General features: G+C 41.3%; 1 protein-coding gene and 4 non-coding genes across 7 annotated transcripts; 4 read left to right on the top strand and 1 right to left on the bottom strand.

Annotated features, from left to right (window-relative positions):
- The first annotated feature begins 235 nt into the window (after nucleotides 1-235).
- VMA22 (vacuolar ATPase assembly factor VMA22) lies at nucleotides 236-6,962 on the top strand. 3 transcript variants are annotated; one of them, XM_089483706.1, is made up of 6 exons: nucleotides 236-319; nucleotides 2,116-2,244; nucleotides 2,516-2,619; nucleotides 3,480-3,586; nucleotides 4,615-4,776; nucleotides 6,337-6,962. In XM_089483706.1, the coding sequence occupies exons 2-6, from the start codon at nucleotides 2,116-2,118 to the stop codon at nucleotides 6,471-6,473; spliced, it is 639 nt and encodes a 212-aa protein (XP_089339832.1). In that variant the 5' UTR covers nucleotides 236-319; the 3' UTR covers nucleotides 6,474-6,962. The 3 variants fall into 3 exon arrangements, with proteins under 3 accessions (XP_089339832.1, XP_089339823.1, XP_089339815.1); XM_089483697.1 differs by lacking the exon at nucleotides 236-319 and adding an exon at nucleotides 414-529; XM_089483689.1 differs by lacking the exon at nucleotides 236-319 and having other exon boundaries at nucleotides 864-2,244.
- Nucleotides 6,963-9,551: 2,589 nt separating this feature from the next.
- On the top strand, nucleotides 9,552-9,623 carry TRNAE-UUC (transfer RNA glutamic acid (anticodon UUC)). The gene has a single exon. It is a non-coding gene; the product is annotated as a tRNA-Glu (tRNA).
- Nucleotides 9,624-11,861: 2,238 nt separating this feature from the next.
- On the top strand, nucleotides 11,862-11,933 carry TRNAE-UUC (transfer RNA glutamic acid (anticodon UUC)). Its single transcript has one exon. It is a non-coding gene; the product is annotated as a tRNA-Glu (tRNA).
- A 246-nt stretch (nucleotides 11,934-12,179) lies between these two features.
- Nucleotides 12,180-12,251, top strand: TRNAE-UUC (transfer RNA glutamic acid (anticodon UUC)). Its single transcript has one exon. It is a non-coding gene; the product is annotated as a tRNA-Glu (tRNA).
- Nucleotides 12,252-14,319: 2,068 nt separating this feature from the next.
- TRNAE-UUC (transfer RNA glutamic acid (anticodon UUC)) lies at nucleotides 14,320-14,391 on the bottom strand. Its single transcript has one exon. It is a non-coding gene; the product is annotated as a tRNA-Glu (tRNA).
- Nucleotides 14,392-15,863: the final 1,472 nt, after the last annotated feature.

The raw sequence follows: 15,863 nt of genomic DNA, 5'->3' as shown, positions 1-15,863 counted from the left end.
AGGACGTAGTGCGCAGGCGCATCTCCAGCAACAAAGATGGCGTCGGCGAAGCCGTTGATGCGACGAGGCGAAAAGAGGTGCGAATGCTTAGTTGGGTCTCCATAGAGACTTCCGGCTTCCAATTGCAATTAATGGAAGCTTCCATTTGCGGGGCAGAAAAAGGGAGGCGTTTCAAAGGCCAAAGAGTCCCTCACCGACCGCCCTGGACCAAAATGGCCGCCAGAGCATCACACGCTGCCAGGACAAGCATATCCCTACTTTATGCCCCCAACAAATATGGACGCCCAGGGAAGGAAGGCAATAGGCCCGTTTCTCGAAGGTATCCACCTCCCCTTTAAACTGATTGGTGGGAGACTAATACCTGTGATTTGATTGGTTCATCCAGAGGAGCCTGCGTTTCAGGGTCAATGAGCAGGAAGTCCAGCAAGAGAGGTGCAGTTTTGTAGCTGGAGGCTCCCTCCGTTTCAGACCTTGGAGAAGAAGCTTGTTTTGGAAGCACCAGGATTACAGCTGTTTGGGTTTAAGGAAGGTAGTGTTTGTCTCTCTCTCTGGCGGGAAAGAGCTTCAAGGAGGGGAAGCCACAGCCAGAGGTCCTCCTTTTCCAGGACAGGTCCTCCTCCATTTCCACCTTCTGGTCCAAGGCCAGGTGACATAGCCCTAAAAGGAGGAGGACAAGGCACAGCCAAATGGAGGACGTTCAAGAAAAATGTGGGACATTACCAGATAAAAGCGCAAAACACTCATAGAAATATGAATCCATGCTGCTTCCTGGTCAGGCTCCAAATGGAGGACATTTTGACACTCCTCCTGGACAGAAGGCTGAAATGAGGGCCTCTGGTCACCTTGGTCCAGGAGGGATTCCAGAATGTCCTCCATTTGGGGCATGACTAAGAAGCAGCATATGAGCTTAGTTTTTATTTGGTCATGTTCTACTACATTTTGCTTGGATGTCCTCCATGTTGCCGTGCTTTGTCCTCCTTTGGGGTTAGGGCAACCGGTCGGTCACCCTGAACCTGAAGAGCACTTGCTTCAGATCAGAGAAAGCGTTATGGAGTTGAATGAACTCTTAGGTTTCTCAAAACTTACTCCTACTTGATGTAATCTAAGGAGACAAGGAAGGAAGCTTTGAGGAGGACCCAGCTGTTCTTTGCCATTTCCAAGGCTTATAGAAGGGGATGGATGGGGTCTGTGCAGATGTAGGTCCCAACCCTAAACAGAAAGTGTCCTAGACATCTTTTAAAAATACAACCACTTTGGCACTTGCTTCTGAGAAGGAAAATGCCTTGGGATTGCATTTTGAACTGGGTTGTGATGGGAATCGTTGCTGTGTGCTGTTTCCGACTTATCATGGAGTTTCTTGGCAAGATTTGACCAGAGAAGGTTTGCCATTGCCACCTTCCGAGTTGGAGGTCGAAAACACAGTGCAGAAATAATCTAGTTTGAGACTGCTTTAACTGCCCTGCCCAATGCCAGGGAATTCTAGGAACTGTACTTTTCTGAGACCTTTAGCTTTCTCGGTCAGAGAGCTCAATTCCCAGTGCAACTGCCTTCGTACTGGATTATTTCTGCAGTATGTTTCAGACCTAAGAAATATTCAGACTACAACTCTGGAGACAAAGGTTTGATTCCTTGCTCAGCCATGAAACCCACTGGGTGACCTTGGGCAACTCAAAAGCTTTCAAGTCACCTAGTGACTTGGCCAAAGTCACTCAGTGGGTTTTGTGGCCAGGCAAGGAACCGAACCCTGGCCTCCAGTCATAAACCAACACTCAAATCACTACACCATGTAAGAGCCAGCATAGTTTAGTGGTTTGAGTGTTGGACTAAGACTTTGGAAGACCAGGATTGAATCCTGGCTGAGCACTGGATAACCTTGGGCAAGTCACACACTTGCAGTCTCCTAAGAAACTTACCAAGAAAACCCCATGATACGTTCTCCATAGGGTCACCTTAAAGTCAGAAAGGACTTTAAGGCACACAACAGCAACAACACTTGATGGGAATTATGCAGCCCTCCAAATGTTGCTACTTAGATGGAGCAGAGGTGAAGACACCGGGCAAAGGGGAGGTCAAGGGATGAATGGGAGAAAATGTGTCATGAAGGTTTCATTTCAGATGGCTCCAGCAGAGGACATGGGAACAGCAGAAATATGTGAGGCTTTGGACCACGTCGTCCTCCATCTTTTTGATACTCTTGAGATGCTCCAAAGCAAGAGGGAAGCCTTTAACAACTTGGTAGAGCAGGTAAGACCTTGTGTCAGGGCTGGGTACCAACTAAAGAGCTGAGTACTAACTAAATGTGGTTCTACAAATTTATTGGGTTTTCCCCATTGGTGAAGCAGGGTATCACCCTCTGGCCTTTGCTCCCATTGGAACTTCCTTAATCCCACTGTTTGGAGCCCAGATCGTTCTTTCAAAGCCCATGTCACTCCCTGAGACTTTCTGATTATACTTTAATGGAGTATCCTATGTTTCATAACCTGTTTTTTAACTTTTGATTTCCCCCCCTCTTCAGGGTTGGTTCTCTCTCTCCAAATCTCGCTATGCCATGGGTAACAAGTCTGTCTCTACCCTGCAGTATGGGCATCAGATGACTCCACTGGTTCGAGTGAGAACTGTGTAAGATGGGCAGTTTCAAAATTTGAGGAGGGCAGCCAGAACACTGTTAGGGTCTACTAATTTTGAGCTTTATCTCACTCTCTCCACCAGTCTTGATATCTATATCTGTTTGGATATGGGAGCTGACCAAAACAACTTCTGTGAGTCAAGGAGAAATTATATTCAGCAGGAAGGTTGCTCTTTCCTCTTTCCCTTTTTTCATAGTAATTACATCTGAAATGTAATGACACCTTGGTTTCTCTAATGTCCATATTCCTTAATGATTCTGATAATTGCCCTGATAATTTGTGGCACTTATAATTTTGGGAACAGATATACATAATCCCTGATGAGCCATAAGAAGATTTCATATGTTTGGTAAAAATCTAAATCAAGGGTAGGCAATTTGGTGCTGTCCTGATGTTTTAGACTATGGCTCCTATCAGGCCCAGTCAGCATGGTCAGCAGTTAATGACTGTGGAAGCTGTAATCCAAAATATCTAGGAAGGATTTTTCTACCTTTCCTACCTTTGATTTAGACCTTTATCTAAAAGCTTGTGAAATCTTGGGATTTATTGTTTGGTAAGGTGTTCAGGCTGGTCTGTCAGAGAGCTCTGAAGCCTCACTGAACTACAAATCGCAGGGTTCTGTAGAACAGAGTCATGACAGTTTAAGGGTGTCAAAATACTTTATTTCTGCCACAAAGCTGCTTTGAGGACATTGAACTGGTTGGTCATTTTTCTTAGTGCCACCTGCACTGCAGGGTTGTTGTGGTGAAAAACATATAGGATGAAACTTTCAAGTGTTGATGTAAACAGATCATGGTGATGAATCATTAGCAGGCAATGTGTTCAGTATTGCTGTTTTTTTGCTCAATCCAGTGAGAGAGAGAAGGATCAGGTGGAGTTTGATGTGATCCAAGAAGATGCTCCCAAGACAAGGAGTGAAAGTGAAGCCACTGTGGAGGAAATTGGCCCAAGTGAGCAAGGTAAAAGAACAAGTCCAGAAGGCTTTGGGACCTTCCTAAGCAGCCTCAAGTGAGTCTTCATAGGAAGAAGTGATGTTTTGCTGTTTCCACATTTGCAAATTGCACAGATAAGTCCCATTAATTCAAGAAGGGATACACTCTTTCCATAGGCAAGTCTTGAGACTACATGTGTGCATGGTCCCAAGGAAATCTCGTAGTCAGGAAGAACTGACAAAGGAGCAGATCCCTCATCAAATTAATGGAATGTGCCTGTAATTTGCAAGTGTTGAAAGAGTGAGTCACCAGAAAAGGTGCGGGAAGCCTTTACTTATAATGGAAATACAGAAAGCCTGGAGAGTTTAACATCCTTGTTTTAAACAATATATCCTCAGCTCCAAGTAAAAATAACTTATAATGTGAATGCTTGGGTTGCAAAGAATCCTAATAAAATGGAAGAGGATGGTGGCAACACTAGGGAAGAATTTAAGAAGGAATTTTTTAAAAAACAGTATATAAAAGTTGGCTACAAGCAAAATTGGATTCAACACCAATCTTTCCTACAGCTATGAGTTTTCAAGACAGCAAAGCAATTTACTCCAAACCTTCTGGGAACATACCTCTTAGTTCACAAATTTAAGGCTATACCTTGATATGTATAAATATTGCTGGCCGTACCAGTAGGCAGATTAATGCAGCTACCTCAGCAGAAAGGTGGTGGAAGTCATGAAGGTCAGCTCTCTTGGTCTAAGTTATAGATTACTGTATTTATTTATTGTATTTTGCATTACTGTATTTTTACTGTTGGGATGGAGGAGAAGTGTTTGTGGCATTTTCTGCCTTGAACACTAAGGCTGTGTGTCTGACTTGGTTGAGTGTGTATGAGAGTTGCCATTTCCTGCTCACCTCAAGCAGCCAAATATCTTGGCTGGCTTTGTATGTCAGGGCCATCAAGGATGAAACTGCTAATCATTCTGAGCTGAAGACTTGGAAGGTTGTTTTTCCATTCCCCAGGCCCTCTTGTATTGAAGGTATTGTTTTAATGTTTCCAGTTCTACGACGGCGAAAGGGCCCAGGAAAAACAGAGAGCACAGACCAGCCCCAAGATACACCCTCCCACCCTGAAGAGGGATTACGGCATCAAGACCCCTTGAATTGGTTTGGAATCCTTGTGCCCCAAAGTCTCCGTCAAGCCCAGCGGACTTTCCAAGAAGGTGACAAACATGGTGGCTGCCACCAGATCACCATTGCTACAGTCCATACACTTAAACTTCTCTTCCCTCCTAATTATGCCCCAAACAGTCATGGTCAGGGTGGAAATTGTGTGGCCTTTGAGATGTTGTTGAACTGTGTCTCTCAGTGGCCCAGACCAGCAGAGCCATAGTGAGAGATTATGGGAATTGTGATTCAGCCACATCTGGCTCTGCAGTTACCACCCATGAGCTAAGAAGGGAGAAAACTTGTAACCTACAGCTCTTTTTTCTGTTTCTTATTTGAAATCATGGCATCTGGGCCATGACATGAGAGTGGAGGATTGCTCTGCTGCCCCATGTCAGAAGGGAAGCCTTGTTGAACTTGCATTGATAGCCATCTCAAATGGTCTTGTTCAATCTGAATAATCAAAACACACTGGAGAAGATAAACATAATATATTAGATTGTAGAATGATATATTTTAATATATTAATATATTGGAAAGACATACACATAGATACTATCAGATAGCAAGTTTCTCTTGACCAGTATGCCCCATTGACCCAGACACTCCATGGGTGCATGTGGGACCCAGATACTCTGTTATTTTGGGGTGAGGGGAGCAGGGAGTGTTTTGTATCTGGAACCAACAGCCAGTTCAACTAAGGGGCCAAATAGACAACCCAGTAAAGCTGGCATCTGGGCAGCATGGGGATGTGGTGTTTAAATGCCGCAAACCCCCAAGATGTTTGGAAGCCGCCCTGGCCAACTAGATGTGGGCAACTACAATACACTCTGAGGGCATGGCATTAACATACTGCACAGAGCACCCAGAAACCGTCCTGGGGTTGTGGCCGGACCGTTTAAAGCGGCTTTTTATCGACCCAAATAGGAGTGGATCTTTTCCACTGCTATTTGGGCTGGCGTCAGGGTGGATTGGGGCCACAGTGTGTGTTTGCCATGGCTCCAGAGCAACCAGCTCCAGCACAGCACCAATCCACCCTTTTGCAGTGGTCTGTTCCACCCCTTTGTAGCAAAAGTGCTAATAAAGACTGTGTGACTGTTGATAGCTTCTTGAATGGAAAAGAGGCCCTTAGTCCTGCAATGTTCATGAGTGAATGGATTTGGTGCTTCCAAATAGGTAAGGTTTCAAGATCTCTTGAAACTGGTTATGTTTAGCTTGGAGAAAGGAAGAGTGAGAGGTGACAGGACGGCTATCTTTAAACATCAGAAGAGATATTGCATGGAAAATGGAGGAAGCTTGTTTTCTGCTGCTTCAGAGATTAGAACATGAACCAGTGGATTCAAATTACAAAAGGTTCAACGTAAACATTAGGAGGATTTTCTTTACTGTAAGAACTATTTGACAGTGGAATGGACTGTCGCTGAATTGGCACTGCACCGATCTGGTCAGGAAAGGGATCTCTGAAAGATCTGAAAAGATTACAGTCTAAGTCAGGTGGAGTCAGTAAGAACACTTTGGCACTTCTGGTGTTCAGTTGACGTTGACAATATGCTGCGGAGCTGATACTCTTCCATTTTGTACAATTTAACCCCTTTTCATCCTCTCTCCTGTTCCAGGAATCCACCTGGCTGCAGAAATTGCCTCCTTGCAGAGTGAAATAGAGACCTGTCGAAAAGGTTACCGTGCATTGCTAGAAAGAAAACATGACCTTTTGGCCAGAGAGAAAAGCAGTGTTGCCCTTGGGCAGCTATAACCGTCTCTTAGTTGAAATGATTGAAATAAGAATTTGAGAATTTATTGAGACATATCCCTGCCAAGCTCCCAGTTGTTCTTACTTCTTGTTATTTTTGTCTTTATTTAAAGTTCTGATTAATAAATAAGGATCTTTTTGGATTAGCTTGTTTATGGTAATTTGTTTCATGCACTTGGGTGTTAGAATTGGAGAGCGGGTGGTAATTCTACATAATTCGGAGTATGGGTTTAATTCTACCTTATTGTAAATCACATTTAAAATAAATTATTTTCATTTTTGTATGATAATATGCACTGTATATGTGTGTGTCTTCAATCATGTGGGGGAAAATATCCCTGTTATTAACTTTCTACAAGCACTGTTATAACTGAGCAGACATTTTTGAAGCTGGAGTCACTCCATATTTATAAGACTAGATATAGGGTGAGGTGTGTTGTTGTTGTTGTTGTTGTTGTTGTTCTGAGAGAAAGGGTGTCATCTATGTCTAGCCACTGAATAAAATTGTAATAAAATGCAAAGATTCTGTTCTCTTTTTAAAAAAAAAATCCCTCCCCATTTTTATATAGTCTTCCCACTAAAAGCCAACTGAAATTAATACATACTGCAGCTTTTCTAGATGGGGAAAGTATGACCCTCCAGAGGTTGTTGAATTGCAACTCCCATCAGTCATCTGGAAGGCAACATGTTCCTCATTCTTATAGTACAGGAGTAGAAATTAGTTAGTCCTAACTTCTAATGTAATGGTTTGAACATTGGACTATGATTCTGGAGATCAGCATTCAATTCGCTGCTTGGCCATTGAAACCCACTGTGTGACCATGGGTAAGTCACACACTCTCGGCCCCAGAAAACCTGCTGATAGGGTCACCATAAGTCAGAAAGACCACAACAACAGCATGCCTACAACAGGCAATGTACACAGCAGCTTCCTCCAGGATCACTTACTGAGCATACATGATCAACTAAACAGAAAATATAAGTCTGCCTCAATGTCTACACCCAACATGTTTTTTTAAAACATAAATCTATAAATTTGGTCAGTAAGCTGGAAATCATAAGAAAAGTGGAGTCTGGTGAAAGAATAATCCTAGGATGTATTTTGAAATAAGACTTAAAAAGTATCCTCCAGAGGGTTCAAAATTTTTTGGTTTACTTAGACAAAGCTTACCTGACCTGGTTGTTTCATTTCATACCTGCATATTGTTGGTTCTGAATAAAAGATAAAACATTGATTGGTAGAGTTGGAAGAGACCACAAGGGCCATCCAGTCCAACCCCATTCTGCCATGCAGGAACTCAATCAAAGCATCTCCATTGACAGATGGCCATCCAGCCTCTGTTTAAAGACCTCCAAGGAATATTGAGCCGCTCTTCTATTTTGTGGTGGAGGAATCTATCCTTGTTCATTCCATGTTATTTCTGCCTCCAGTACCAAATTTTCTGTTAAAGGAGTAATGCCCAGGAACACATGTACTTCATAAATTGAGGCATATCTGTACTCACTTTATGAAGTGTTCAGTTTATGTGAAATTGCCTAGAGGAAAAAGTGAGTACTGTATACTCCTAGTACCGCTTTTGTAGCAGGATCAGGAGAATGCATAGCCCTACAGAAATTGTTAGACTGCAAGTCTCAGCAGCCCTTGCTGGCATATTTATTTGGTGAGGACTGCTGGGAGTTGTAGTCTAGAAACATTTGGCGAACCACTGTTGTCTATCTGTTCTGCTGAGACCATCCAACACATCTGCTCATCCTTGTTGGTTGTTACCTTTGCTTGAGTTGAAACTGCTCTCCTTCAGCCTGCTAAGAGTGGATGATGTTTCCTGGGATGTGGCCAATGTTCACTGGGAGCTCTGGGGGCCTATGAAGGTACCAGGTTGTGATTGCAGACACACTGAGCCATCACAAGGAGGTTTCCTTGCTGCAAAAGTGGTGTGGATGCCTCCTTTTTCTCAGCTGAATTTTATACCCTAAAGGCATGAGATCCCCTCTGTTCTTGGAAGTTAAGCAGTGTTGGCCCTGGTTAGTAATTGGATGGGAGACTGCCAATGAATACTAGATGTTGTAGGCTGTGTTTCGGAAAAAGGAACTGACCAAATCACTTCTGAGTGTTCCTTGCCTGAAAAACCCTAGCAATTCATGGGGTAGCCATAAGTCAGCAGGTGACTTGAAGGCACATAGGCACACACAAGAGTGTGTTATGGTAACTTAAGATAATGTTATGAATGTGATTTTCCTAGGTTGCTTCCGAACTGCAGAAATAATCTGGTTTGACACCACTTTAACTTTGTAGTTTTGTGAGACATTTAGCTTTCTCCATCAGAGATCTCTGGTGCCACCACAAACTACAGTTCCCAGAATTCCATAGCGTGAAGCCATTCCAGTTAAAGCGGTCTCAATCTGGATTATTTCTGCAGAATAAAAAGTAGAAAAGCAATAGAAGTCTTTTATCTCCACTTGAGATAACGTGTTTGCCACGGTAGTGTAATTAATGATAATAATCTAATTAATGATTAATTAACTTCAATTGTGGGAGGGGGAGTTAGACAATTGGGTTTTAAAAAACTATATATAATATAATAAAGCCATCATAAAAGTTGATGGAGGGGAGGAGAGAGAGAGGCAGAGAATAGATGATCATGGGAAAAGGACATTAAACAAAGACATTCAAAATATATAACAAATGAAAGCTGCCAGGACCCAAAGAGTAAACGGGTGCTGCTTGGAGAATTGATTTGCTTTCCTGTATTTATTTATATGCCACCTTTCTCCAAACATGGGACCCAAAGCAGCTCACAAGAAGACTAAAACAAAGTAAAGTTAAAACCCTGATGATAAAAACTTAAGAAACGAACAAACATGACATATCAAAATGCCATTACTTTGAAAAAATATTTTTAAAAAAATAGAATTAAAGATAAAAATTATAGCACACAACCACCCACTATTAAAAAAAACAATTGTAAAGGAATTTGCCATATGAAAAAATAAATACTTTGTCATGAAGGGCAATTCTTTCAAGTAGGTTATGTTGTGTTGTTATCTATAGCCTTTGATTCAGTGATAGTTTTGGTAGCTCTGTCCCATATGGTCTAGCGGTTAGGATTCCTGGTTTTCACCCAGGCGGCCCGGGTTCAACTCCCGGTATGGGAAAGAGGTGCTTTTTTAAAGACCCAGGAGACCAATCACCTAAGGTGTAGAGATAAATATTGGCTATAGATTGACACTTTGAAAGGTTGGTGATCAATCTCACTGGTATGGAAAATGTGACCCTCGTCCAGTAGCTGCAAGAACTCTTAAGGACTTTTGTGTTAAGGACAAAGTTGCAAGGAGATGGCAAACCACGCTGTAGACAAACTGGATCTCAAACGTAGTCGCTTTTTGTTTTGCTAATGGAATTTAAAGTTTATTTTCTGGACTAAATTTCCCAGTTCTTACATGGCAGAAGGAGGAGGGGGCCTGCTGGGACAAATACCCCTCCACGCCATCTGAATTGAGGACAATAATCACAGCATCTTGACCAAATGCAGAGCTATGACTAATAACATCTATTCTTTCTTTCTTTCTTTCTTTCTTTCTTTCTTTCTTTCTTTCTCTCTCCTGTATGATGTTTAACACCATGGCCTGATGAAGAAGCCAGTGGAGCTTGGAAAGCTTGCAACATGTATATTTGGTCCCATAAAGGTATCACTGTTTTGTGGATTTTGGATGATACTGTACCTCCCCATCTATGTTTCATCTTAGCAGCCAAGTACTGTAACTGAGAAAAAAAAGCATGAACGAGGAAGAGGAAATTAAAGAGTAAAACAAACAAACAGAACATGGGGGAAACCAAGAGGAGATGGAAGAGGGAGAAAGGATATAACTTGAAGAAGGCTGCAGTTTGAAGTCTTCCTCCTGCTTCTTTCATGGCTGAGGAGCCAGGGTGACCAAATGTCTTCCTTTTGTAGGACATATCCTACATTTCAACCTTCTGTCCAGGAGGAACTCCAAAATGCCTCCCATTTTGAGCATCACTGAGAAACCCATTGAGTAGCATTACATTTGCTGTTCCCCTTCAATAAACGTGTTTCCTTGGCAAGTTGTCTTTGCTGCAAATAGAGGGATAGGATGGATCTTGTTTAATGTTTTTTTCCTAGGAGCAGCAGCAGACAAGACCGCACCCAGAGCTCAGGGCGCATTGCTTTCTCACGGAGGAAAAGGACAGCAAATGTGTTAGGCAATGGGCTGCTTGAGGACACAAGGCAAACGTTGAGACAGTTTTTGCATTGATTTCAGCACAATGGAGACATGAAAGGAGCAATTTAAATGTAGATTCAGTCAAGGGTTTGTTGGTACAATTTTAATCATTTGTCTTGTTCAGAGGTCTATAAGTATATTGCAAGCCAACAAGGCATTTTAACGAAGATAAGTTCATCAGAAAAGTATGGATGAGTACTTAATAAAATACAGTAGGAAAGCGGATAGGAGGAAAATCAATTCATTTGATATGTGGTGATGGAACACGGCGGATACCATGGACAGCCAAAAAGACAAAGAAATGGGTCCCTGAACAGATCAAGCCTGAAATCTCCCTGGAAGCCAAGCTGATAAAATTGAGGTCACATCATGAGAAGGAAAAGACAATAATGCTAGGAAAAGTGGAGAGATGTAGAAAGAGAGGAAGACTGCATGCAAGATGGATGGACTCTATAAAGGAGGTCACAGGTATGAATTTACAGGATCTAAGCAGAGGAGTGGAGGATATCGCAGTGGTCCCCAAACTGTGCCCTTTAAGAGATTTTGGACTTTGGCTCCCAGAAGCCTCAGCCATATTGGCCAATAGTCTGGGATTCTGGGAGCTGCAGTCCAAAACCCTTTTAAAAGCACAGTTTGGAGACCACCAGATAGTGTCTTGGAGATATCTCATCCACAGGGCCGCCATGAATCGGGATCAACAAATATGTAAATAAACCATATGAAATGAATTCAAAGATATAATAGCCATGTTAGTCTGCAGAATCAGTATGTAGCGAGACGTTGTAGACCTTTGAGACTAAATGAAAGAAAGAAGTTAGCAGCATGAGCTTTCGTAGGCTTCAGTCTACTTCCTCAGATGCTTTGGGTGGAGGCCTAGGAAATGAATTTACATTTCTATGAGTGTTTGTAGCTTTTATTTTGGTAATGTCCTACATTTTTAATTGAATGCCCTACACTTTGTGGTGCCTTGTCCTCCTTTGCATTTATGACAGCTGGTCATTCTGTGAGGATCACAGTGCAACGCTCCAGCCTCAATTCTTAAAGGTAACAAAATGAGATGTGCAATTCTCACCTGTCCCTCTAGAAGGCATCAACAACTAGTGCTCTGCCCTGGATTGGGCTGCACATGGCTTGCCACTGGCTACAGCCCTTTCCCATATGGTCTAGCGGTTAGGATTCCTGGTTTTCACCCAGGCGGCCCGGGTTCGACTCCCGGTATGGGAAAGATTTGTTTTGGGGCTGTTGGTTTTTTTGCTAATACTTTTAAAAAACATAGTGTATATACTAAAATATATATACTAAATCTTTCTTTAGGTTACAGGAAAGAAAAAGGGCTTTGCTGTTTTTAAAAGGGGAAAAGCAATGTTCACACATGCACTCAGAAATAAATCTGATTTTCCTGTATGCACCTATGAATGCTCTCTCTTCATTTAGTCCAAGACACATTACATGAAAAGCATGGCCAGCTTTTCCCATATGGTCTAGCGGTTAGGATTCCTGGTTTTCACCCAGGCGGCCCGGGTTCGACTCCCGGTATGGGAAAGCGCCTGTTTTGCTTTATTGACAGCTTTCAATCATCTAGATTCAACAGCTATGCCAATGCATGCTCCTGGGTTGGTGTTTAAAACAAATGGGAAAGAATGATTTTGTTTTTATCCCTCCCCGCTTTCCCTGTGTTACCCTTTATTTTTATTACCCCCCTTCCATTATTATTATTATTATTATTATTATTATTATTATTATTCCCTCTGTTATCCTCATTCATCCAGTAAGCTATAATGGGGACATATATAGTCTCCAATGCTTTGCCACAAAGGAAAGGTCAATCACTGGTGTTTTTATCCCTCCACCACAATGGGAGAATAAGGTTGTATTTTTATTCCTCCCCCCGCAAAAAAAAAATCCAAAAAATAGCCTCCATTTTGAGGATGACTAAGAAGCATGGGTTCAGATTTCTATGAGTGTTTTTCACTTTTCTTTGGAAATGTCCTCCATTTTCCATTGAATGCCCACATTTTGCAGTGCCTTGTCCCCCTTTGTGGTCAGGACTGTGTGATGTCCCCCTTTTCCATCTGTTACTCTCATTCATCCAAACAAAAATGCACCAAACAGTGATACCTTTATGGGACCATCCCAAATGCACAATATACATGTTGCAAGCTTTCGAAGCTTCACTGGCTTCTTCATCAGGGAAGGTGTTAAAAACCATATAGGAGAAAATTATTATTATTATTATTTTGAAGATGTTAGTCAGAGGCCTGCATTTTACTGTTTCTGTTCTTAGCCCCTCATTTATCCAATAAATCATGATGGGGACATATATTCTGGAGGGAATGTATGTGTGAATTGTAAAAGCTTTTACAAACAAAAAAAAGGAGTATGCAAAGAGTCTCAAAAGGTACTACAAGATCCCTTTGCATACTGTTTTTTCCAGACTAACACACTTTTATTTATTGGTATTTGGAGGGGAAAAAAGGAACAGAATCCAGTTTTAATTCTTTCTTTCTTTCTTTCTTTCTTTCTTTCTTTCTTTCTTTCCTACTTTCCCCATTTATTTATTTAGAATATTTATACCCACTTTTCAACCACAAAGGCTCTTAGAGTAGCTTACAGAGAGGGTGAACGGATATCCTCACTGCAAAGGAGGACCAGGCCCTGTAAAATGTAGGACCTTCCAGAATAATGTACGTCATGACCAAATAAAAGCTAAAAACGCTCACATGAATATAAATTCATGCTTCATCTTAGCCATGCTCAAAATAGAGGACATTCAAGGAAAATGGAGGGCATGGCCAAATAAAAGCTAAAAGCGCTCACAGAAATATAAATTCATGCTTCTTAGCTATGCTCAAAATAGAGGACATTCAAGAAAAATTATATGACCTACGTTAAATGTATTATTATTATTGTTGTTGTTGTTATTATATTAATACTATATATCTATTATAATATATCAATATATCAATTTATTATATATATATGCTAATATAGATATATTAATATATTAATATGTATATTAACATATAGATATATAGATATAATAATATATTGATATTATATATATATATAGTATTATAAAATAATAATAATAATAATATAATCTAGGTCACATCCTTCATTTTCCTTGAATGTCTTCCATTTTGAGCATGACTACGAAGAATGAATTTATATTTCTGTGAGTGCTTTCAGCTTTTATTTGACCATGTCCTCCATTTTCTTTGAATGGCCTCCATTTTGAGCATGCCTAAGATGTATAAATTTATATTGATACATTAAATAATAATAATAATAATAATAATAATAGTAATAACAAAATGAATTACATAAATGTAAGTCCATGCTTCTTAGTGATGCTCAAAATGGAGGACGTTTTGGAATTCCAACCTGGACAGAAGGCTGAAATGTAGGACATGCCTTGGGAAAAGGAGGACCCCTGGTCAGCCTGTACTTTCCCATTGTGGTGGAGGGATAAAAATACCATTTATTTCCCCTTCTATAAGACTGTGCTGGAGCCAAGCACAGGCCCCACTGCCAAGCCCTTTTCACATTATGAAAGATACTGAGAGACGCAGCATAGGCTGATTGAGGAACGTACACAAAACGTATGCCGTTCCCATACCGGGAGTCGAACCCGGGCCGCCTGGGTGAAAACCAGGAATCCTAACCGCTAGACCATATGGGAGCTGCTGCTATGGGCTTCCTTTCGTTGCTATTTAGTGACGTGATCAATGAATGAGATTTGCATCTGGGGAGGAACCACTTCCAGGCTGAGTCCATTGATGTTGCTAAGCCTCTTCCTTAATGCAATAGAGGCACATTCATAAACCACATCTGCAGAGGCAAACTGCATCTCAAAAGCTGCCTCCACACTGCAAGAATAATCCAGTTTGACACCACTTTAACTGTTATGGTTCCATGCTTTGTATTTTGTTGTGGCACCAGAGCTCTCTGTCAGAGAAGGGGAAATAGCTTACCAAACTCCAATGTTCCATAGGATGGAGCCGTGGCAGTTAAAGTGGCGTCAAATTGGGTTATTTCTGCAGTCTGGATGCAGCTTTCTTGTCTTGCTAAGGCAGGGTGTCATAACTGCAAAGGAGGACAAGGCACCACAAAATGTAGGACATGCAAGAGAAAGGTGGGACATGACCAAATTAAATGCTTAAAAACAACTTGTATAAATATAAACTCATGCTTCTTAGTCCTGCTCAGAATGGAGGACATTTTGGGATTCCTTCTGGACTGAAGGGTGGGATGTAGAGCGTGTCCTGGAAAAGGAGGATGCCTAGGTCCAACATAGTCCTAATTTTTTCCTTTCTTTTTAGATTGTAAGCCTGAGGATAGGGAACCATTAAATTAACCATTTGTAAGCCATTCTGAGAGCCTTTGTGGCTGAAGAGCAGGGTATAAATACTCTAACTAAAATAATAATAAATAATTATTTCTTTCTCCTGTATTATTTTCCACACTTTGGCCTGATGAAGAAGCCGGTGGAGCTTTGAAAGCTTGCAGGATGTATTTTTGTGCTTTTTGGTTGGCCCCATAAAGACATCATTGTTTGGTGGATTTTGGATGTTATTGTACTTGGATGTTCTCCCTGGTTAGTGAGTCAGTCTCTTGCATACACATAGATTATTTAGGCCTAGTCTGCACTGCAGGAATAATGCAGTTTGACATCACCCCTGGATGGATAGGCAGGGTGACCAGAGGTCCTCCTTTTCCAGGACATGTCCTACACCCCAGCCTTCTGTCCAGGAGGAATTCCAAAATGTCCTCTATTTGGACCATCACTAAGAAGCATGTAATTATATTGAATATGGGTGTTTTAGCTTTTCCAGTGTCCCTCATTTTTCCTTCAATGTCCTACATTTTTACAGTGCCTTGTCCTCCTTTGTGATGATGACACCTGGTTACTCTGTGGACAGGTAATAGGTGACGTTTATTCTGTAAACCCAAGCTGCTTGTCCTCTCCTTTAAAAAAAAATTAATAATTCATATTTTAACATATGACAATCAGACAAATAAAATCTTACATTAAAAAAATATATCTCACATCCTCTTCATCCAATACCTTTCATACTACCCCTCCTACTTATCTGTGTTTTGGTGTTTATTCCTGTTATTTGTACTGTTCTTTTGTGACATGAGAATATTTTT

This window comes from Sceloporus occidentalis, unplaced genomic scaffold (assembly GCF_023333645.1).
Source record: "Sceloporus occidentalis isolate IW3139 unplaced genomic scaffold, rSceOcc1.0.p SCAF_1, whole genome shotgun sequence".
NCBI classification, from domain to species: Eukaryota; Metazoa; Chordata; class Lepidosauria; order Squamata; family Phrynosomatidae; genus Sceloporus; species Sceloporus occidentalis.
Note: the sequence above shows the minus strand (reverse complement) of the source record. Positions and strands in the feature narration are given on the sequence as shown.

Bases quoted from the DNA above. Each gene is read 5' to 3' on its own strand.
- VMA22 (XM_089483689.1), top strand. From the start codon at position 2,020: ATGTTGCTACTTAGATGGAGCAGAGGTGAAGACACCGGGCAAAGGGGA. The intron at 2,245-2,515 runs GTAAGACCTTGT...CCCCCTCTTCAG, and splicing joins TTAACAACTTGGTAGAGCAG to GGTTGGTTCTCTCTCTCCAA. The intron at 4,777-6,336 runs GTGACAAACATG...CTCCTGTTCCAG, and splicing joins CCAGCGGACTTTCCAAGAAG to GAATCCACCTGGCTGCAGAA.